Source organism: Pteronotus mesoamericanus, unplaced genomic scaffold, assembly GCF_021234165.1.
Source record: "Pteronotus mesoamericanus isolate MK-2021 breed Mesoamerican mustached bat unplaced genomic scaffold, CSHL_Meso_final contig_75, whole genome shotgun sequence".
NCBI classification, from domain to species: Eukaryota; Metazoa; Chordata; class Mammalia; order Chiroptera; family Mormoopidae; genus Pteronotus; species Pteronotus mesoamericanus.
The window spans coordinates 10,231,269-10,254,380 of NW_026555249.1; the positions used below are offsets into that span (position 1 = coordinate 10,231,269).

Genomic DNA, 23,112 nt, shown 5'->3' on the forward strand with positions numbered 1-23,112 from the left:
AATTAAAGTTTTATGAACAGAATACTACATAAATAAACTCTGTATTAGGAGTGTTCCTCAACAATATCTGTCAAACTCTTATTTTACTTTCAAAACACAAATCAAGTAATGCCTCTTTTGGGAAGCCTTCCCTAAACTTTTAACTGATAAAGCTAATTCACAAAACACTTTTCTGTGTTCCCTATGTACATTGTGCCATTTGTATTCTGCAATATTTGTTGGCCTGGATGTCTTCTGGTAGACTCTGAACTCTTTGAAGAAATACAGGGTGGGGCAAAAGTAAGTTTACAATTGTGAGTATGCAAAATACAGAGTTTATGCTTGTATTATTCTTTATTAATCATTGTATTATCCATACAAACAACTGTAAAGATACGTTTGCCCCACCCTGCATTTTATTTGATTTTTGTTTCTGGAGTGCCTGGTGCATAGTTGACTCTCAACAAATGTTTGCTGCATTGGACTGAGTGACAGTACCATGGAGTGCACGCTGTACTATCAACACAGTGTATACAATGCCTACTCTGAGGACAAGAGGAAAGACATGCATTGTAGCCTATGGGATAGGGATGGTTTCAGAGAGGGTATCATGTGTAATTTGATTCTTGAAGACAAGTGGGTAATAGGTAGAGAAAACCCACCTCAGCTGAGACAATGTAGGTGCAAGGTCAATGGCGATGACAGAAGGCCTGACCTTTATTCATGTAAGTGATCCAATATGAGGAGGGCATCAGGAGCTAGCAGGATGTCTGGAAATGATACTGGAGAGGTAGGTAGGGGCTGGATTGTTTGTGGCTCCAGCACTCCCCCAGAACCCTGGGCTTATGTCTACTATGACAATGATGTTGTCGAATTGTAATGGTCTATGCCTTCCTAGTTTTTCCTGTTACATTGTCAAGTATATTAAAAGCCTGACAAATACCAACTTTATTCATATTTGAATCCCCACACCCAGAAGACTGTATCACACAGAGTAGGTGCTAAAGAAATGTTGAGTTTTAACCCTTGGCTCAGTTCCCGTGCTCTCAAAGCTAACACATTCACATCACCAAGAAGAGCAGGACTTGTCAGTGGTTCTGGAAAAGGAGCCAGTAGTTGAAGAGCAGGAGGTTACTCTACCTTCCCAGTGGTTTGTGTTGTATGATTAGGGAGGATTCAGACACTGCCTGATGCTCATGGCGGAAGGCCTAGAGTGGGAATTTGGGTTTTATTTTCAATTTTGTGTCCAGCCAAGGTGAGAATAAGTTTTGTGTGTTGCAAAACGAGGACCAGAATAATCATCAGTTTCCCCCTGGACATGCTGAAGATTTAGGTCAAATTCACATTAGCAGGCCAGTGTGGTGCTGAGGGTAGAGGCAAACCTTTCTGATCCCATGTGGTGTTTCCTTTCTTCCCTCTTTTATTTTTGTGTGGCGGCTTTCCTCGTGGGTAGGTCAGTGCATCAGCAAGTCCTTGGTTTGCAATGGTGATTCCGACTGTGAAGAAGACAGTGCTGATGAAGACAAGTGTGAGAATGTAGAAACCAGGCTTTCCTGCGACCTCGATAAACCTCCTCCCAACTTAGAACTTACTGGAAATGGGTAAGGTGCTGGGCAACCTCCTGTGCACATTCTTGAGTTATAATTCTTCATTTTGTTTTGTTTTATTTATTTTTTTTATGGAAATCTAATAGCGAATCATCCGATAGTCAAGTCTTCGGCTCAGAGCTCTTTGCTACATCCTGAAACAACTTTGTAATTCCTATCTGTATATCTGAGATATAAATATATATATATTTATATTTATATATGCAGTAAAATATCTAGTGACCAATTGTCCCTGGACTGTCCTTGCCTTAACACTGAAAGTCCTGCATCCAGGGAAACATCACAGAACTTGGAAAAACCCGAATAGTTGGTCACACTGTGGGAGGGAAGGAGGGCGGGAGGGGAAGACAGAGAGGGAGAAAGAGAGAGCGTTGATTCAGTGAAGTAGGTCTAGTCAAGGGAATGAAGACAGCAACATGAGAGCAGAGAAAAGGGAGACGTGTGTTGGGATATTCAGGCTGAAAAGTAATTGCTCAAACTATCTGGGAAATTTCATTTACAGGTAAAGTTGGGACTACAAGAATTCTGAAGAATTTTTAAGGCTCAGAGACCCAAGTTAAGATTTCATGGCTTTAAAATAATCTATTATAGAATGATAGATGTAATTTTTTTTCCATGATATTTTAAAATTCATTCACAGAGAAATTATAAAATTACTCTGAAGAGTCTACCAGCCAACCTGCTAAGAGACAATCAGTTGAAATTTGTTGTAGAGAGCTCTCTCTCTCTCTCTCTCTCTTCAAGTAATCTTAATTGCATTGGTTTTATCCACAGATTCAATTTAAAGCCATTTGCTGCCATAGATACAAAAGAGCTGCGTGCTGTTCTTACACTGAAAAGATGTTGGCTTTTCCCAGATGTTAGTTTTAGCTCCTACACCACCCAGGGGAGGCTGGATAATGAACGGTGTGCACTGGGATGCTGTTCCCTTCATTTGCACTCTACGACAAGCTTAGCTGTGACGCATGTTTAGAGTTCTCTGATGATGCCTTTTGCAGCAAGTGCTATTTCTGATGTTTGCTGTCTTTTCTTCCTTTAAAAACCACAAAACAATAGTTACAATGCCCTCACCGGCCAGTTCAGGAGCAGAGTCATCAACACGAAGAGTTTCGGTGGTGAGTGCAAAAAGGTGTTCAGTGGTGACGGAAGAGATTACTACAGACTGAGCTCAAACCTCCTCTCCTATGCATTCCAGGTACTTACTGACATCAGTTTTACTTATTTCTAACTGGGGAGTCGCTACCAGAGATCATTATTGACATGATATTCATTTTTTTTTGGTATTTGTGGAGAAATTACTGTGCCTACTATGTGGTCATTCTTATAAATGTTTTATATGGACTTAAAAAGAACACCTATTATGTAACTCTGGAGTACAGGGCAATGGTACGTTCCGCTTGTGCCATGTAAGCTGAAATACTGTTTTGCCTAATTTTCATTTTGCCTCTTCTCCATATGGGCCTGGGACCTCATGGTCTGACCCTCCATGGGTGTCAACACTTGGGGCCTCAGCTGTGCCTGGTATGATCATTTTCTTAGAACTGCCACAGTGTCCCTTAAAAACACTTTTATTTTTAACTTGAAAAATATCTCATATATACAAAAGAGTGTGAACAACATGTACATGCAGTTGGAAAAAAACTAGTAAGACAAATACCCATATGTGCCCATCACCCACCCGAAGAATTACAATATTGCCAGTGACTTAAAGGTTCTCATTTACCCCTCTCTGATCAATTTCCCACCAACCCAACTCCCCAGGCAACCATTATCTTATATTTTGTATTAATCATTTCCTTGTTTTTCTGTACATGTGTATCCCCTATGCCTTTGTCTCTAAATAAAAATTTGTAATTTGGTTTTGACTGTTTTTGGCCATTTATATAAATAACTCATATAGTATGTAGTTTTCTATGGATTTTTTTTTTCACTCCAAATCCTGGTGTTGAATTTTATGCACGCTGATATAGATGGCATTTTTATCGTTGTTCCCAGTAGTTTCTTATGAAAATGCCTTGAACATTCTTGTGCACGAGTGCCATGCAAATGAGGGAGAATTTCTCCAGGGCAGTCCTGGAACTCGAGTTGCTGCCTGGTCTATGACATACTTTACTAGGTAAAGTTTCCAACATGGATGTACCAACATATAACCCCACCAGCAGTGTGGAAGAGTGGGCTACGCTTCGTACCCTGGCAGATGTTGTCCGTGTTGCCTGACTTTTACCTTTCTCTGGTGGCTTCAGTCAGATTCTCCTCTGGCTCCAGGCTTCTGCTTTTCACGTGCCCTTTCTGTCAGACACACCAAAATTCATCTTGTTCCTTGATTTCAGCACAAAATCTACTGACCCAAAAACAATTAGGGCTTTGGAGGACGTTCCTGACGACTTACAGGTAATACAGAGGAGAAAATTTTCTGTTGCAGTTGTGCAAACGCATTCAGCAAAAACAGTTGACATCCTCTGTCTTAAAACATTTGTCCTTCCACAAGCTCAACTAAATGAATTTCTGGTCTCATCCTGTTTTAGCTCTTTTCTTTCTTCCTTCCTTTTTTCCTTCCTCCTCTCCTTTCTTTTTCTTTCCCTCTCTCCCTCCCCCCTTCCTTCCTTCTCTCCTTCCTTCTTCTTTCTCTCTCCTTTCCTTTCCTATTCTTCCCTTTCATTTTCTTTTCCTTCCTCCTTCCCTCTCTTCCTCCATCCCTCTCTCCCTCCCTTGCTTCCTTCCAACTGAGGAGATTGCTTTTATTTTGGCCTGGAGGCACTGTTTGTCAGACACCTTAGTGGGCAGCATCCACGGAGCGGGTCCACAGGTGCTTCCCTTCTTCGCCGCTTCCTTGCTATCCTCTTCCAAGGTCTCCTCCCTTAGTGCTTTCCTCCCTCCTTCCCAGAATGCCCCCGATTCCTCATTCAGTGCTTCCTACCTATTACTCCGAAATTTGTAAACCAAAATTATTAGGATGTTCAGACAGAAGGGCCCTCGTTTATCAAAATTAACCTTCTCCAGAAAGCAGCTTTGATTATGAATAGCAGTCTCACCATCCTCCAACTCACAACAGAACAAATTACATTTAAGAGCTACTGCATCATGAAAATGAAAAGTGAAGCTGATGTGAAAAATAATTGTAGTTATCAATTTGAGTATCTCTTGTGGCACCTGCACTATTTTTGTCAATTTGTGTTGGTTTGATCCTCACAATATCCTTGGAAGACAAGTGATATTTTACAATTTTATGTATGTAGAAATTGAGGCTCAGAGAGAGGACTTTAGCTGGCTTATCCCGAGTCACAAAATTATGAAGTAGGAGAGTTTGGATCCAGCCTGTGAGACTTGACAGCCCTTTATTTTTCTATTACATTTTACTCTCCCAATGCATTGTATTTAATTGCATTTCAGTTCTAAATTCTACATGGTGAATAGTATGTATTCAAATTTAACCTGTGGCCAGAAAGGAGAATGTGAGATAGGGATATGTAGAAAAAATTTTTCTCTTTCTACTCCTAGGAGGGTGTGTTGATAATTTTTTTCATAATTATAAGAAGGAGAAATGAAAAAAATGTATGTATTAGGGTGTAATTTAGAAAGTTACAGAATGAAGAGTGTAGTAAGGAAGAGACTGTCTGACATAGCTGGAAGGCAGCCGTGCCGGAGTCTGCAGTTGCTGAAGAAGAGGAATGATTTAGGAACAGCACAATCCTGGTGTCTGTTTTTCTCAGCACGGCTTGGTTTTTGGCTTGACATCTAAACACCTTTCCAGTCACTGAATTTGTAGGTGTTTGTCACAGTGGAAGGAAATTATAGGCTGTTATTGAATGAAGAATATAGATGTTCTGAGGATCCAGCCCCGGAGGATGGGAGGGGGAAGCAACTGGCCGTGGGCCAGTCACTAAAGCACGAAACGCAGGTGGGGTGTGGGCTGCTGAACGTCCTCCCGATTTCGGAGATTGACCTCGGGCCACTGGGGATTCCGCTCTCTGTGAGGCGGGAGGTAACTTTTGGTTTGTTGGAATGTAAATATTAGTAAATATTTACCATACAGCAGAATCAGTAAACCTCTGCTAGAATCTCGGTCTTGGTTATCAGCATCAGAGTTTATTCAGGGTAAACCCAGAGGCAGCCGCTTACTTTGCTGAGGCATATTTTCTGTTTCCTCTTGTTTTTCGTACCACAAGGAAGCCTTTGAAACATAAGCACATTCCAGCTCCATGCTCCCCTTGGGAAGGGGTCAGTCAGCTTAGTTTGTCCTGGGAGACCGCCGAAAGGCTTGTACTGATTCTCCGCACATAATGAATTGCGAGTAGAAGATTAGGGTGGAGAAAAGAAATAACTTCCTGGATCTCTTTGTATTTGGTCTTGAATATATTTCATTTTATTTTTGAAGAGAAATCCTATATGCATATCAAAGGAATGACAAAAACATTCTCTAAGCAATTTTAACTACTGCTTAATTACTTCATCTTCTGCTTCCTCTGTTTAAACTCCACTGAGTTTAGATGTCTGAGATTTCTAAACCTAGCTTGTTAACCAGCAATAATTTAAACAATAAAAATATGTGCACTGAGGAGCATTTATATATGAAGCACGATTTTAAGTGCTTTACATCGATTTTTTTTTCTTTATAATAACTGAAGAAAGTAGGTCCTGTTATCTCTATTTTACAGATGGAGAAACCGAGGGACAGCAATGCCGAATAACGTAGCCCCGATCATAGCGGTAACAGGCGACAAGCATGGCGCCTGAACTCGGGAGCATATGTGACTCCAGAGTCCTTGCAGGGCACTGTGCTTTGGTGGGGCGGGAGCATGTGTAGGTGGTGATAGGAAGGAGACAGCGGAGAAAGAAAAGTTGACGTAGGAAAGGGAATAACTGATCAATTAAATATGTCCTTTGAAGAGGTGGGAGGAGATGAGACACAGAAGTCAGCTTTAGACAGGAGGAGGGACACTTTGGGAGGAAAGGAAAAGAAATGCTAGTAACTCTGTGGTTTGGTTAGCCAGGAGTTTAAGAGGACTCTGTCTGATCATAGGAGTGTTTGTAAAGAAAGAGGTTAAGTTCATCTTCTTAGAGGAAAGGAAGTGGCTCTAAGACTGGAGGACCGAGGTTATTACAGAACTTCTGAAGCAGATACTGTAGAGAACGGGAGAGAGAGAGAAAATTAAATAGAGAAATATAGGACTGCTAGAATGTGTTGAGCGCTCCACTGAGGCTGGAAATCATGCATGGACTGATAGTGGTGCCGATCTATGGTTGGGTGATTTGTCTATAGCAGTTTGGGCCTAAGCAGTTTGCCTGAAAGCATTGTACCAGGGTTGGGTGTTTGCCAGACAAATGTGATGTCAGACACATCTAGGCAAGGAAGTTAAGTTCACTGGCAAGAGAATGGTTGAAGTTGTAACTGCAACAGGAAGGAAGTGAAAAAGTGAAGGTTCTGATAAGAAGAATTGATGAAAGGAAAAGAATTGATGAACTTGTCTCTACTAAGCTGAATACAGATAGAGAAATAACAAATGCGGGTTAAAAGAGAAAACAATGTCAGAGTTCAGGATGTTTGAATTTGTGGTTTCAGAGGGAATCCAGAATCTAAGCTGGAAGGAAGAAGGTATTAATTAAAGAAAATTTAAGATCATACTACCTTGAAAAAAGATGATTTTTGAGATTATGTGTAGAGTACATGAGAGTAAGGAGATGCTGAAAACTAAGCCGCTAAGAGGCTTACTTGCATAAATCATAACAGAATTGGAAAGTTAAATCTATTACTGGATCACATAGGACATTCCAAAACAAAATCCAAATAATTTGATTGCTTCATGTAACATATTTGCATCTCTGTTCCTCTTTATTAGGAAAAAAAAAAAAGGTCAAAAACCAAATGCTTTGTAGTGGTGTTTTTGTTGTTGTTGTTGTTGTTTGTGTTTTTTTAGTGTAGCCTTCTTAATTTTCTCACTTCTGGCCTAAAAGTTAACGTTAAAGGAAAATGGAAGATGCTTGTACACAGACGTATTTTGTGTCACTTGGAATTGCCATTATTGTTACCATGTTTCCTGTTTAACAAAGAGTAATTGCAGAATGAACCCTATTCCTCATACTCATACAGGCTTGGTCTTAATGACAGACACTGTTGTTTTGTGCCAGTGAAGAACTTTGCCTCTTGGAGACTGTATGAAGAAAGTATCCATATTAAAGGATCTATGACGAAAGATTCTTGATTATGTCCAGGGCCTTAATTTGCTTATAGCAAAACTTTTTGTTTCCTTTACAGGTGAAAATAAATAATGATTTTAATTATGAATTTTACAACAGTAGCTGGTCTTATTTAAAGACAACATCAACAAGATATTCATCATCTAAAATGAAAAGTTCATTTTTTGGATTGTCTTCATCGTCATCTACTTCATTCAGTTATGGACAAGGGTGCAATGAAATCCAGAATAAAAAGGTTAGTATGAAATATTAGTTAACTTTTCCATATTTTACTGGTTTAAGTATTTATAACATTAACAAAAAAATGTTTACCAAAAAGATCAGCTTTCATTTTTGAAAGAGGGCAATAGTATCTTCAAAGAGATAACATAATATATTTATAAGGTATAATCTTGTCTTGTTAATTCTCTTTGAAATATTAACTTATACTTTCATTTTTTCATTAAAGTGTTTGTACTTATTTGAAAACCTAAAAATAAAACTTACTTTCAAATCTTCTAGTTAAAACTTTCCTAAATTTCTCATTCATGATTACCGATGCTACTATTTTCAGTGTTATAATTTTAAAAATCCAATTAACATGTGCTTCCTGAATGTTAATACTAGAAAAACTTAAAAATATTACTTTTGAGATGCCAAAGTTTTATATAAGGAAATTGAAAGACTTAAGATACTATATCGTTTTGAAATTTTAAAACTTTCATCTTGGGCAACCTGAACAGTTGACAAGAATTGTACTAATTGATAGACACTTATTGCTGAAACAATTTCAGGCAGATCCTCATTCACAATCTGCATACTTTATCTCATTCTTGAAGTCAGTAACTTGATTAATACATCACACAGGGGAGGTATAAAAGGATATTTTGTTTGTTTCATGACTAAGAAGCTGCAGAAACATGAGCTATAGAAATATTTATCATATTCATATTGTTCACATAGTGAATATTTGGCATAAGGTAGATCATTCTTGAACATTATGAAAAATGCTTAAGAAGTAATTAAAAGACCTCGTTATAAAATGGCTTAACTTGTTGATACTTCAGTATGGGAGCTAATTATATAGTCATCCTACCTATAAGTCCTCACCAAGATGTGGGCCCTAGGGACATATTATTTTATATACTTATTTGTGAAATTATTTTGCAGTTAATGAAGTTGGTTCTCCCTTTGTGGTTGAGGAGGACATACCAACTTGGTCACGGTGTTCCATAGAAGAAATTACCATGACATCCCGCAGATATTATTCCTACTTGGGATTCAAAAAATTACTTAGTTTGCTTCAAGTGAGTGGGCCCAGAATACACCTTCTCATGCATCAAAATTAAAATCCATGTAGCCTGGGTTCAAGATGGCTGTTCATGAAAACCTTGGACAGGACATATCTCCATGACCTTTTCACTGAGACCTAAGACTCCCTTTCCTCTTTCCTCTTCCCATAGAGTTATCAATTGTTGGTTATCAAGAACACTGTGGAAGTGGCTCAGTTCACCAACAACAACCCAGAATTTTTACAACTCGCCGAGCCGTTCTGGAGGGAACTCTCCTACCTCCCCTCTTTGTATGACTACAGCGCCTACCGAAAATTAATTGACAACTATGGGACACATTTTCTGCAGTCTGGATCCTTAGGAGGAGACTACCAACTTCTATTTTATGTGGACACAGAAAAAATGAAGCAAATGGGTAGGGTATTTTTTAGAAATGTTATATAAAAACATTGTAGGGATTGTAATGGGGGAAAAACATCCAGTTAACTTAAACTTGAGAGCTTTAAAATAAAGACAAATAGAAATTAAATTGCAGAGGTATCCCAAACTATAAGAATCCATTATACTCTAATTCAGAATCATACAGGCTTTAAGAAAAGCCTTCCTTTTCTTTTAGACAGTGCCCTGAAATGTGAGTTAAACCATTATGAGTATTGGTTATCTCCAGAGGATGTTGACTGGATTTTTACAATACTTTATAACCTTTTCCATTTTTCCGATTACATGATATTTCTAGGGAAAACCAATGAGGAATTGACTGTTATTGCAGAAATCAAGATGATTTTAAAAAAACATTGTATTCACCTCTGTTCTTTACCACTCACATTCCTTTAAAAAATCTGCTCTGGATATCACAAGTTTGCTTGCTGCATAATCCTTGTAACTACAGCTTAAATTTATGGGCCGCCTTCCTTACAGCGGGCGAGTTTTGTACCTTAGCATTGATCCCCACTGTGACCTTTGTCCTTAAGCTGGTATCCCGGCCCCTTCCTCCCTTCCAAACCACCGCTTCAGGGTGTTCCTGATCAGTCAAGATGCCCTTACAACCTTGGAGGAGAGTAAGCCGCCGCCTTCTTTTTTTTTTTTTAGAACAGTTTAAATATTTCATTAAAGCAGCTATTTAAAAATGTTAGGTAGCACACTTCATTTACTTTACTATAACAAGATATAATTAGTGAATAGCTGCTATTAAAATAGGATGGGAAAATTAGAGCAGTAGGTTTAAAAAATTGCTGTTGCAGGATTCAGCTCCTGTGTCTACTTGATATAACTGTCGTTAGGAGATTATAAGGAAATGTTCCAAATTGTCTAATTATATTTACCAGAGAGAGTTCAAGGCAATTTCCCAGGCTTATAGTAGTTGCTTCCATCACGGGTTTTAGAGTGAGTGGGAGGCTTCTTACATGAGATTCAGGAGCGGGCTTGTAGCTTTGTCCTGTGCGCAAACTACAAAATTTTTCTGTTTCCACTGGCTAATTTTTTCCATTGGGTTTAATGTTTAACAATAACATTTAAGTAGTATTTGAACTTTTTCTAACTTCATTGGTTGGATTAAATTGCATAAGCAAAGGTTTTTGTAGAAATGACAGGTGCTATTCCTCTGGAAAATTAATCCAGAGAAAGTGGTTTGATCGAAACTCAGTTTCACAGCATTTTTTTTTTTTAATTTAGTGCCTTTTAAAAATAAAGAGAGAATTTTTTTAAGCTTTTTAATTCTGTAAAAGCATTTTTTAGTAAAATTTTACCCTGAAGCGGTTTCTGTTCTTCTTAAATGTTTTAATTTAAATATAATAAAATCTCTTGGAACAAAACACAGGGTGGGGCGAAAGTAGCCTTACTGTGTGACTATGCGAAACGCAGTGGACTCTTGTATTAGTATTTACTAATTACTGTATTATCGTCCTTACGAACAATTGTAAACCTACTTTTGCGCCTCCCTATATGGACCCCCAATTGTTCTTTAAGAAACACTGAGGTTATTATCATTAATGAAATTATAGAAGAAGAAAAGCATATTCCCATACCTTATTATGTTCTATCCTCATTTAAAAAATAAATAAATGCATTCGATAATGAGTGGTAATTTTCTCACACGAAGGTTATGAGTCAGGGGCAGGAAATATCAGAAACCAAAGAGGTTTAAGGCAGAGAGATGGAGGCTGTGGAAGTAGCGTTTCGGAATTAATAGCTGTAGAACCCAAGCCCAGCTTCGGGGTCTCCAGGAGCCCGCCACATGCCCTCTTTTACTTACTTGCTTCATGCTTGAGAGACTGACTGCGTGAGTGAAGGGTAGCGCTCCTTGGGGTGTTTAATTTCTGATCCCTCCACAGTTTCATGTAGAAATCACTCCTGTCTCCTCTCTCTGGTCAAAATTAGAAGGGTTGAGCAATCTATTTGCTCAACAGGTTGAAAGCGCGCTTTAGTAACCATTACTTTGTTTAATAACGAAAATCAAACATCCCCTTTTCTGATCCTTGACTCTTCCAGAGTGCTTGAAATGCACCTGTCCTATCAGTCTTGGTTAGACTGGCTCAGCAGTAGGCGACAACCTCGTATCCTCGCTCACACCTGGCTGTGTCTCAAAGGTCTGCAACAAATATGACAATTAAGCACCTTTTAATTTTTCCCACCAGGTCTTCATTCAATAAATTCGAAGAACTGTGAGTCCAAAAATATCAACTTCCTGATTTCATCACATTCTTCACACCAATGCAAGGATCTGCAAAAGGCCTTAAAAGATGCTTCGGGTAAATGAGAAAGGGGCAGTATGCATTATAAGCTTCACCTCCATCCCTCTCTCTTTGGTTAATTCCAGGTTGTCAATGTCCTTTAAATTGTAGCTGGTGTCCTATTTTGTATTTTTCAAGTGTTCAGCTGTTTCTGCCCCTGATCTCTCTGTCCTATGTCGAGGCAGTGAGGCTCATGCAGAGTGAGGTTCACAGGGTATCTCCTGTAGACTGCAGGTATGTCCTCGGTGTCTGCAACCTCTCTTCCCTGCGGTGATGGTTGGCAGGCAAGACTAGAACAATGTCCCCGTCAGGGGAAGGTTCAGGTTCGCTCTGTGACGCGGATGCTCAGTGAGGCTGAAGTCTTTGGCGCATCCTATTGGAGGCAGTGGTGGTGGTCGGGAGCAGGGGAGCCAGGGGCGCTCATCTTTGAGCGAAGAAGTGTCAGGAGAGCGAGCTGACCTAGACTGTGTCTAGATTCCAGGTGTAAGACCTGGTGACAAGGGGTGCCATCGGACGATTTAATACAGGGAGTGATTCAATGAAAGTTCCCAAGGATAACATTGCAGAGAAGGAAGAAAGACTGAGGAAGAATAACCTGATAAGAGAAGAACCAGAAAAGATCAGTAGCATGGAAAGCAAAGGAGGAGAGGTCAGCAGAGAGAAATGCAAGAGAGCAGGTTACTAAGAAGAGAACTGAAGGCCCGTCATTGGCTCTGGCAACTAACACTTAATTGTCATCAAATGGAGAGACTCTTAGCACGGTAGGGATAGAAGTGGGACCACCGTGTGTTATGTGAGACCGTGGACTGAGCAGTATTAGAGAGTAAGTTCTGGGGAGATGGCAGGAACTGGGGAGAAGGTGAAGACTGACCCAGGCGCCAAACTTCTCATTGAAGAAGAGGGGATCCTTGGGGTATTGGCAGATGACTGCAAGGTGGAGGGAGGCAGAGCAGCGACGCCAAGTTTATTTACTCATTTCATTCACCGATGTTTTGTGAAGCCCATAGCACGTGCCAGGAATTGTTGTAAGCACGGGGACACAGCAGTGGATTTGCCAGAGAGAGTGGCTGCTCAAGCAGCCGACATGACAGAGGAGGGGCACGCGTTTTGAACAAGATGGCAATACACTGACCTGGAGAGAGAGGTGCAAGTGGAAGCTCCGGGAAGCTGTTGACTTCGGTCATCAGCTGGGCGGGCGACTGGAAGCTGTTCACCGATTTTATTTTATTTTGTATTTAACAAACACAGAACACTATGTGCCCAGCACAATTTTAAGTGATTTACAAAATTAATCACTATACTTTGCCTACTTAAGGATGAGGTGTTATTCACATTCCCATTTTACAGACAAGGGTGCTGAGGCACAGCAAGGTTGCCCAAGGCCATCTTCAGGGAGCGTCAGACTCGAGCTTCCAGGGCATAAAGTCCGGCTTCGCAGTCTGGGCTCTTCACTCTTGCACCAGGCTGGTTGTCTCGGGGAGGAAGGTCTGCTGCAGCAGAGCTTGCCGGGGTGTGGTCAGCAAGGCTACGGGCTTGAAAAGAAACACAAAAACTGACCTTTTAGAACCTATAGTTCATAAACAGGGCTTTCTGTTAAGGCAGTGGCTCTCAAACTTTGGCATGCATGGTGCTACCTGGGTAGCCTGCTAAACTGCTGGCTCCGAGGTTCTTGTCGCATGGGTCTTGGCTGGGGCTCAGGTATCTGCGGCCACTCCAGGTGACTGACTCACGGAGCTCAGGGACTGAACTTGGCGATACACTTCATTAAAAGGGTGACCGTGTGCATATTAAAAATGAGCTGACAGCAAAGATGAGGAAGCACTCAGGCAATTTATTTAAAATGTCAGGCTTTAATCATTTCTGATGATAAAACTGTAATTTTTGAATTTGCAAAACTTTCTGAAAATTTTCTGAAATTTAGTTGAAAGAAAGGAAATGAAAGTCATCCCAAGTTTTACCTGTCAGTTAGGAATTTCTGGTCAGGGCCAGTGTAAAAATCAATTACAAATGGAGATAAAAGTATTTCTGAAATTATAAGGCACATAATGAAAAAACGGATTCCATTTGTATTCGAACTTTTTAGAAGACTTTTCATGTGTTTCTGTATGCCTGTTAATCAATAGCTTTTTTGCTTATTTTTTAGTTTTCCAGATGCAATGAACGCCTCCCATTTTATTATGAAAAATTTTAAACATACAGGAAAGTTGAAAGAACAGAATAATAAACACCTATATACACACCCACCTCCTCTGTGTAACAGTTATTATTTTGACATTTTGCTATATATCTATATATAAAATTTATAATATTGACTACTTAGCAATGTATAAATATTATATATTGAAGATGTTTGTAACCTGTGTTGAACCATTTAGAAGTAACATCATGATGCTTCACCCCTAAATATGTGCTTGTATCCTTCAAGATATATTATTCCGATATAACATAATACTCTTATTACACTAAGAACATTAATAATATGAACAATATTTCCCTAAAATCATCTGCTGTCAGGTAATGACTGTTTTTCTTTTTCTTTCTTTTTTTTTTTTTTTACTTTAATAGACATTACTCTTTAGAGTAGTGTTAGGTGTACAGCACAATTGAGCAGAAAGTTCAGAGAATCCTTGCGCACCCTGTCCCCACACAGACACAGCCTCCCCTCTATTAGCACCCAGCGCCACTGTGATGCATTTGTCACAATTGATGGACCTACATTGATACAATATTATCAGCCCAAGCCCACAGTTCACAAGAGTGTTCATTCTTGGTGTTGCACAGGTGTATAAAGACATGTATCCACCGTAGAGTATCACGGAGAATCATTTCACCGTCCGAAAAACCCTCTGTGCTTCACCTATTCATCCCTCCCACGGCACACCGCTGGCAAACACTGACTTTTTTTCTGTTTCCATGGTTTTGCCTTGTCCAGAATATCATAGAATTGGGTGGGTTATGTCTTACACTTGATAAGATTTTCACGTTTCTGTTCTCATCCTGTGCATCCTGACTGACTGCCTTTGATTTTTCCTCGTGTAGCAAATGAGAACAATGTGCTGAGAGGGACCCCCTCAGTCAGAGGGGGGAGTCCGGGCCTGGTGTCCGGCCTGAGCTACCTGGAGTTGGATAATCCCGCCGGAAACCAACAGCGATACTCTTCCTGGGCAGGATCTGTGACTAGGCTTCCCCAAGTCATCAAGCAGAAGGTACGAGACGCTCTGGGTGAAGCAGGGGAAGCTGCCACGGTGACAGGCCCTGGGACAAGGAGGGCACATTAAGGGGCTTCAGCAGAAGAGGCTGTGATTAGCTTCTTCTGAGCCCCAATTTATGTTCGGTACAAGCACGTGAAAGCATATGGTATCATAAGAAACAGAAGCCTTGTTATCTTATATGTCCATGTTTCAGTTCAAATGTCTTGTAAATCCCAAGAGAAACTAATGACAAGATTTGCATGTTAAGCTTTTGCCCTAAGTTTGAGTGTGTTCCCTGTTCCCTGATGCAGAGGAGCTACAGATTCTTCCAAGAGGAAGGCACTCAGGCTCACTGTGCTTGTCGGATCACCCTTCTTCCTGTGGCCGTGGCTTGCAGGCTCCCGGGCCCACGTGCATTCGGCTAGAACCAGTGCTCCTGGCAGAGCTTCAGGATGTTTTATGGGCACAGTCAGTTCTCTGACAATGCAACAAGTGTGTTCTTAAAACATCAAGAGCTAGGCCAAATTGCACAATAAAAAGACTACAGGATTTACAGGAAAGATGGGGTTAGGGACACAAGCTCAAAAATTTAATCTGTGACACTCACTAAAAAAAAAAAAAAAAAAAAAAAAAAAAAAAAAAAATAGATAGGCACTGAAAAAATAAAAACAAAACCATACCCAGGAGCACAGTTTGATACATGTTAACTTGTTAAGAAATGCGGATGCTGTAATAAATACGGCACACTACCTATAAAAAGGCCAGAAGCACGTTGGGCGTTGGAACAGTTACAGCTTGTGAATTATTGTAAAGTGGTAGGAGAACAATTAGAAATGACAGATGGTTGTAACACCAGGTGCAGATGAGGGTAGTTTATCACACAGGCAGTGAACTGGATGAATGTTGGAGGTACGTGTTTGTGTGTTTTGTGTATCCCTACGTGGTTTGGTCCAGTACGTCCAGTGTTCTGTGTTCACCTGGTGCTTCCTGTGGACAAGTTGTATGTAAGAAAATGCAAAATGTGTGTGGCATGCTTCCATTGTTCTGCACTATAACAACCTCAGTGGAACAAACTTGTATTTTGAAAACAAGTGCAGTAGCGTAATTGATTCGACGATCTGTTCTCTGCCATGGGGGTCAAGCAAAGTCCCAGGTGAAACTTGACTTAAAGAGATTAAGAAACTTAATCTCATGTTATGAACTCAAAAATTAGAATAACTTCTCAAGTTACCCGCGTAACACCGTACTGCTCCCACCTGCCTCCTGAAAAGGGTGACAGGGGTGGCGGTGGATTTTCCCAGGAAGTCTCATCTGAAAGTGTCGTTCGTTAAGGTTCACGGTGGTCTATTTTCATTGTTAACATCCCGTACAAACCTTTAAAAATCCTCCAATGTCGATTAGGGAAAAGCAAACTTTCTTTTGCTGTTCTCAAATATGCACTTTTCCACATAGTTCTGTACCTGTCAGAGCTGGCTGTGCAAGCTCATTAGCTGGACAGGAAAGGAGGAGAGAAAGTAGAGACGTTCCACAGCTCCCTGGCTGCGCAATGCCACCTGGTTCAGAAGAGCCGGGGCAGCAACGGAAGGCAAGGTGACCGACTCCGCATCCGTCACAGTTGGGTGCCGCCACCAAGGTGTGCAGACTCTCTCCAAAGCCAACGATGCGCATCTCTTCCTAATGCTGTGCTCGTGGACGTCATGGAGGTAGCCTGACATCAGCCATGGGTGACAGCGGTTTACACGCAAGCAATTGGCAAATGTACAAATCAACGCCTGTTTGTTCCTGGCAGAGCAGATTGTCAACACACCTGTGGTCTCAGAGGGTCGGACGTACCCAGTGCGGAGCCATCGTGCCTGCCTGTGTTACATTTCTTCAGAGAGGAAGACTGATGGTCTTCACTCGAGAGACATGTTAAGTCTCTTGGAGTCAAGATATTTAATTTTAAATTTAATTGCACGTGCTTTCTTTACTCTAATGTGAATGCATTTCTCTCTGTCGCCTGCAAGCGTGGAAATGTATTGTCTTCAAAATAATCTTTCAGTAACTAGAAAAATGAACGTCCTGTTGCTTTTTTAAAAAGAAATTATGCATGCACAGAAGATACCAAAAAAAAAAAAAAAAAAAATGTCTTCCCTTGCCGGTCCTAATTTTCCCCAAACTTGTCTTGCAAAGAAAGTAAATTGCTTTTGAAAAAATTTGAACAAGAAATAATTGAAATTAACGTAAGAGTGGCTTTTGACTTTGTTTTAACGGTGATTGAGCTTCAATGCCACAGGGAAAATACGGTCGCCTAAAACCCTGATTTCTGATGGTGACATCTTTACCTGTATAGCTGACCCCTTTGTATGAGCTGGTAAAGGAAGTACCCTGTGCCTCGGTGAAAAGGCTCTACCTGCGACAAGCTCTTGAGGAATACCTGCACGAGTCGGACCCCTGCCACTGCCGGCCCTGTCGGAACGGCGGCCTAGCCACTGTGGACGGGACCAAGTGTCGGTGCCACTGCAAGCCGTTCACATTCGGCGCCGCGTGTGAGCGAGGAGTCCTCGTAGGGGATGAAGCAGGTCAGTGCGCTGCGTTTTCTCTGGCTGTGTTGGACCCGCGGAAAAGGGACTGCCCTCCCCGCTCGGTCCCCTGAGGTGCCACTTCTTGCTGGATGGAGAGGAGGAAGTCTCACGGGCATCTCAGTTCATTATCTCCCTCCCTGCTCCGCTTTCTGGTCGTAGGTGCGGGGCCACCGCCCTTGTCTGAATTCCCAGGCTGGCTGTGCCTGCACCACCCGCCTTCCTCCATTAGACTAGATCAGTGCCTAAAACACCTTCTGTCCTTCCAAAGTCCTCTCGTTAGGGTTTTGCAGAAACATAGGTCTGTGGAGCAAGGGTTGGCATTGCCTAAACTGTCCGATGGCAAGCTCCTCGAAGCATCTGCATTTCTACTTTGTATTCTGCCCCATCGATCAATTATTTGCACATGTGTGTTGAGCACCTGCTACATGCTCTGCGTTGTGCTTGGTGCTTTAGGCACTTTAGTACAGGGCTCTGTGAAGTTACTTTATGAGTAGGCAAGGTATGAGACAACTTATGTATATTTGTTTTTATATGTGCTTATGTCTCTCTCTTCTAGAAAGCTCATTTCTTATGATCAGGACTGTTTGATTTTTTTCTTTATTTCCAGAGCCTGACATAGAGCTTGATTTATAGAAGTCAATTAATAGATGTTTAATAAATGAATAAGTGCGTGACTTAATTGTGGTTCGTTAATAACAAGCATCAGGAAGGCATCCTTGCCTCCAGACTTCTCCCCAAGGGGCTTGTCCTGATAAATTAAAATTCCACCACTGACACTTTTCTGTGTGGCTTGGATTTCCAGGTTTTTGATAAGAATGGAAGCTCCCCCTGCTGGAAAGGAGTGGAATAGCAATCATAATATATTGGCTGTCACTACCCATCTATTGATATATACTCAGGGACTGATTCATTAACTCAGTTTCTAATTATAGAAGAGAGCATAAAGAAGATCATGGGAAAATATTATACAAATCAGTATTGGGGGAGGATACTGAGGAAGGGGGTTGGAACAGGTTGTTCAGTAGAAATGGCTAAGGAACCTACAGTAAACATACCCATCTATTACTAGAAAACAGTGTTTTGGGGAATGGTTTCTGACATCAGTTTATGACTAGTAAAGCTAAGCTCTTAGAATTTGGTTCAAGTTCCTTCTTGCCTCCCCCAAGGAATATGTATGATGGGGGGAAACACTAAAAACCATGAGTCACGCATCAGCCCTGAGGTAGAGGGTAGCCAGGGTGGGCTGAGGAGGTGCCCTGTGTAGTACTGGGGAAGGGTGCTGCCAGCAGGTAAAAGCGTTGCGCCTGCCTGCACCCTTCCTTTCTTTGTACAGTTCCGGCCCCGGGTTGGCAGCCGGGAGTACACAGAACACCATACCTTTTCATACCCTACCTACCCCTGCTTACCAGTAGGAACTTATTGGCTTTACTGAGAGACTGTGGGGTGAGGAAAAGAATCTGTATTCAGTCGTAAGACTGGGCTACAGCCTGGATGTAGCTCTTGGCAGCCATGGGCATGGGGCATGGAATTCGACCACTTTGTGTTAGATGCCACACCCATCAAGTAAGAATGGCGACTGACCACCTGCTCACCTGGATTCATTCTTGTGAGAAGTAAATACACGATAAAATGTATGTGAAAGAGCTCTGAAATGGTTGTAAATTGATAAACAAGTTTCAGATATTATTGCAAGAAGTTTGTGAATGCACTCTTGATATTTTCCACCCTGTGCAGAGGCCTCCTGGCCCTTGTAGAAGACCTCAGGGAACGCTGGAGGCCCTAAGTCCCCAGGTCGTCCTCTCCCCCAGCAACCACCTGAGCAGGAAGCTCGGCATGAAATCCTGACATCTTCCTCTCCAAGTACCTGCTGACCAACCTCTTCTCTCACAGGAAAGGTTGATGGAGGTTGGAACTGCTGGTCTTCTTGGAGCACCTGTGTTGAAGGAAAGAAAACAAGGCATCGACAATGCAATAACCCTCCTCCCAGTGGGGGTGGGGTATCCTGCATCGGAGAAACGTCAGAGAGCAGGCGGTGTGGGGAGGAAGACGAGCAGCTGAGGCATCTGAGGTAATGGAGACCAGGACGGCTGGCAGTGCCGCGAGGCGCGTTGTCTGCTGCAGTACGCCGCGGACCATGCGATTGCTGCTACTGAAAGATTTAAAAGTTAAATGGCGATTTTTATCAGTGACTGCTTTGCCCTTTAGCTCTGGGGTCAGTTGGAGGACGGAGGCCTGTCGTGGCCACCTTGCACTCCTGTTCCAAGTTTCCCTGATATTGTTACAAACCCCTGGGGAACTGGGAGGCAGTCTGGCCCCGTAGATGTGAGCAGAGAGCAGAGCAGCAGCATTGGCAGTGAGTAGATGAGCGGCTTTTTCACTGTGTGACCCTGGGCAAGTTACTCGCCACACCTCTACCTCTAACATTAAGATCCTCATAGTAGATACAACGATAATTGGATATTGTTAGAATGAGAAAGGATTAAGCAGGTAAAGTGCTTAGCCCAATGCCTGGCTCAGGGTAAGCATTCAATAATCATGTTAATTTTCAGATACACCTCTCCTTCTTACTTACTTAGTTATTTAGGATTAAACCAGAAGGCCAGATGCTTGAGATGGCTAATAGCTTTTTTACAAAAGCCAGTGAATTTTTATTAAGGAGTATCATGTTGTGATTCCTTCCACTAACTTTTAGTTCCTCATGAGTTGGACTTTAATGTTCAAATTAGCCCTTTTGCTCAAAGCACAGTTGTCTTCTCAGTAAGTCCACAATCCTTTAAGTTGAGATTCTTTAATCTCCACTTGAATATGATGACATACTTCAAAAATTCCCTCCCTGTAACCTTTGGGATCCAATTTCTTTAAGCAATTTATTTTAGATCCCTAGAAATAATTATGCGTGGTGAGAAGTATATCGCAATTTTGGCAAATGATCTAAAAATCTGAATCATTTCTAATTTTGAAAAGTCTTGTTAAACATGCAATTTTTACTCATGAGCCTGGCAAAAAATGTCATAGGTCTCATTGCCACCACTGCAATGCGCTGACCATGACGGAAGCACAATGTGTGTCTCAGGGTAGGCACCTGAGATGGCGAATATCTTGACCGGTTAGCCCAGTGGTCTGGCACTCACTTCCTGTGGCCAGGACCTTGCAAAAGCTCTCTCAGAAACGCTTAGTTGATGAATTGTACCGTCCTACCAACCTCTTCTAATCAGGGATTGGCAAAAAATTCTAGGCAGATACCTAGAAGGTCATGGAGCTGGAGAAAGCATGCTACTTGGGAATCTGGAGGCGCGGTGCCTTATTTCTTCGGTCCTTCATGATGTAACATAATCTGTGTCTCTTGTCCGAGGAAGGTGGAGCAGGTGGAATGATTGTGAGAGCCGGGTGCTGCCTCCGGTCCATGTCTTGGGGGAGATTGTCACTGAACAGCAAGTGGGGCCTCACTGACTGCCACCACCCTCTGGGCAAAATTCCAGAGGCAAAGATTGGGTGATAAAGGAAAGGAGCCTGTATTCAAAAGCTTCGTAATTTTGGAATAACAGATTTCCACATGCATTAGTCATTTAAGCTATCAGTGAAAGCTAAACTCTTCAACTTTTTTCCTTTTTAAAAAATATATGTTATTGATTATGCTATTACAGTTGTCATGATTTTCCCTCATTGTCCCCTCTGCCCAGCACCCCCCTCTCCCTCAGGCAATCCCCGCACCATTGTTCATGTCCATGGGTCATGCGTATAAGTTCTTGCTGCTCCATTTCCTACATTGTACTCTACATCCTCATGGTTATTCTGTAGCTACCTATTTGTATTTCTTAATCCCTTCACCTCTTCACCCATTCCTCCACACCCCCTTCCCATCCGGCAACCATCAAAACGTTCTCCATATCCATGATTCTGTCTCTGTTCTTCTTGGACTCCTTTTTGTTTTTAAGATTTTATATATTTATTTTTAGAGGCAGTGGAAGGAAGGAAGAAAGAGGGAGAGAAACCTTGTTGTGTAAGAGAGATATGTCGATCAGTTGCCTCCTGCACGCCCCCAAGTGGGGACCTGGCCTGCAGCCCAGGCATGTGCTCTGACTGGGAATTGAACTGGTGACCTTTCCATTTGTACACTGGCACCCAGTCCCCTGAGCCACTCCAGCCAGGGCTGTTTCTGTTCTTCTTGTTTGCTTAGTTTGTTTTTTAGATTCAGTTGTTGATAGATACGTATTTTTTGCCATTTTATCATTAATAGTTTTGATTGTTTTCTTAAATAAGTCCTTTCAACATTTCGTATAATGGTTTGGTGACGATGAACTCCTTTAGTTTTTTCTTAGCTGGGAAGCACTATCTGTCCTTTGATTCTAAATGACAACTTTGCTAGGTAGAGCAATCTTGGCTGTAGGTCTCTGCTTTTCATGACTTTGAATATTTCTTGCCAGTCCCTTCTTGCCTACAAAGTGTTTTTTGAGAAATCAGCTGACTGTTTTATGGGAACTCCCCTGTCGGTAACTAACTTCTTTTCTCTTGCTGCTTTTAAGATTCTCTCTTTATCTTTAACCTTTGGCATTTTCATTATGATATGTCTTAGAGTGGGCCTCTTTGTATCCATCTTGTTTGGGACCCTCTGTGCTTCCTGGATTTACATGTCTATTTCCTTTGCTAAATTAGGGAAGTTTTCTTTCACTATTTTTTCAAATAGATTTCCAATTTCTTGCTCTTTTTCTTCTTCTGGCACCACTGTGATGTGAATGTTGGACTTCTTGAAGTTGTCCCAGAGGCTGCTTACATTATCCTCATTTGTTTGGATTCTTTTTTCTTCTTGTTCTGACTGGTGTTTTTTGCTTCCTTATGTTCCAAATCATTGATTTGATTCTTGGCTTAATCCACTCTACTGTCGTTTCCCTGTAAATTGTTCTTTATTTCAATTAGTGTATCTCTTGTTTCTGACTGGGTTCTTTTTTTTTAAGATTTTGAAGTCCTCACTGAGTTCCTTGAGCATCCTTATAACCAGTGTTTTGAACTCTGCATCCGATAGATTGCTTATCTCCATTTCATTTAGCTGTTTTTCTGGAGTTTTGATCTCCAGAAAACATTTGGACAATGTTTCATTGTCTCCTTATTTTGGCAGCCTACCTGGGTTTGTTTCTATGTCTTAGGTAGAGCTACTGTGACTTCTTGTCTTGGTAGTGTTTCCTAATGTAGTACGTGTCCTGTAGGGTCCAGTGGCCCAGCCACCCCTATCTCCCAAGCTTGAAGTGTGCTCTTCCTGTTGCCTGAGTACACCATCCTTTGTAGTTGAGCCTTGGTTGCTGTTGGTAGATCAATGGGAGGGATTTACCCAGGCCAGTCAGCTGCAAAGATTGCCTGTGACCACTGATCACCAACCTCCACCCTCCATGGAGGATCAGCTGTGCAGGGGCAGGGTGGTGGTATAATGGGGCACAGCCAGCCCCCCCCAAAAGTGTATTTGTAACGGGGTCCAGAGATTGGTGTGTCCAAGAAAATATATTCCCCACCCCAGGGCAGGCCGCCATGGGGGTTGGGAGCCTTGAGCCGGGCCATTGAGAAATCAGTTTGCATGTCAATAACAG

The 23,112-nt window shown here is 41.6% G+C and overlaps 1 protein-coding gene across 1 annotated transcript in view; it reads left to right on the forward strand.

Moving 5' to 3' along the window:
• The window catches only part of C7 (complement C7), a 52,301-nt gene that overhangs the window by 10,597 nt on the left and 18,592 nt on the right, over positions 1 to 23,112 (forward strand). Inside the window, exons 5-12 of the mRNA XM_054583974.1 lie at positions 1,433 to 1,580; positions 2,643 to 2,781; positions 7,840 to 8,016; positions 9,224 to 9,467; positions 11,686 to 11,799; positions 14,821 to 14,987; positions 17,305 to 17,533; positions 19,427 to 19,604. Coding sequence (XP_054439949.1) covers positions 1,433 to 1,580; positions 2,643 to 2,781; positions 7,840 to 8,016; positions 9,224 to 9,467; positions 11,686 to 11,799; positions 14,821 to 14,987; positions 17,305 to 17,533; positions 19,427 to 19,604 — 1,396 coding nt within the window. The remainder of the gene's footprint in view (positions 1 to 1,432; positions 1,581 to 2,642; positions 2,782 to 7,839; positions 8,017 to 9,223; positions 9,468 to 11,685; positions 11,800 to 14,820; positions 14,988 to 17,304; positions 17,534 to 19,426; positions 19,605 to 23,112) is intronic.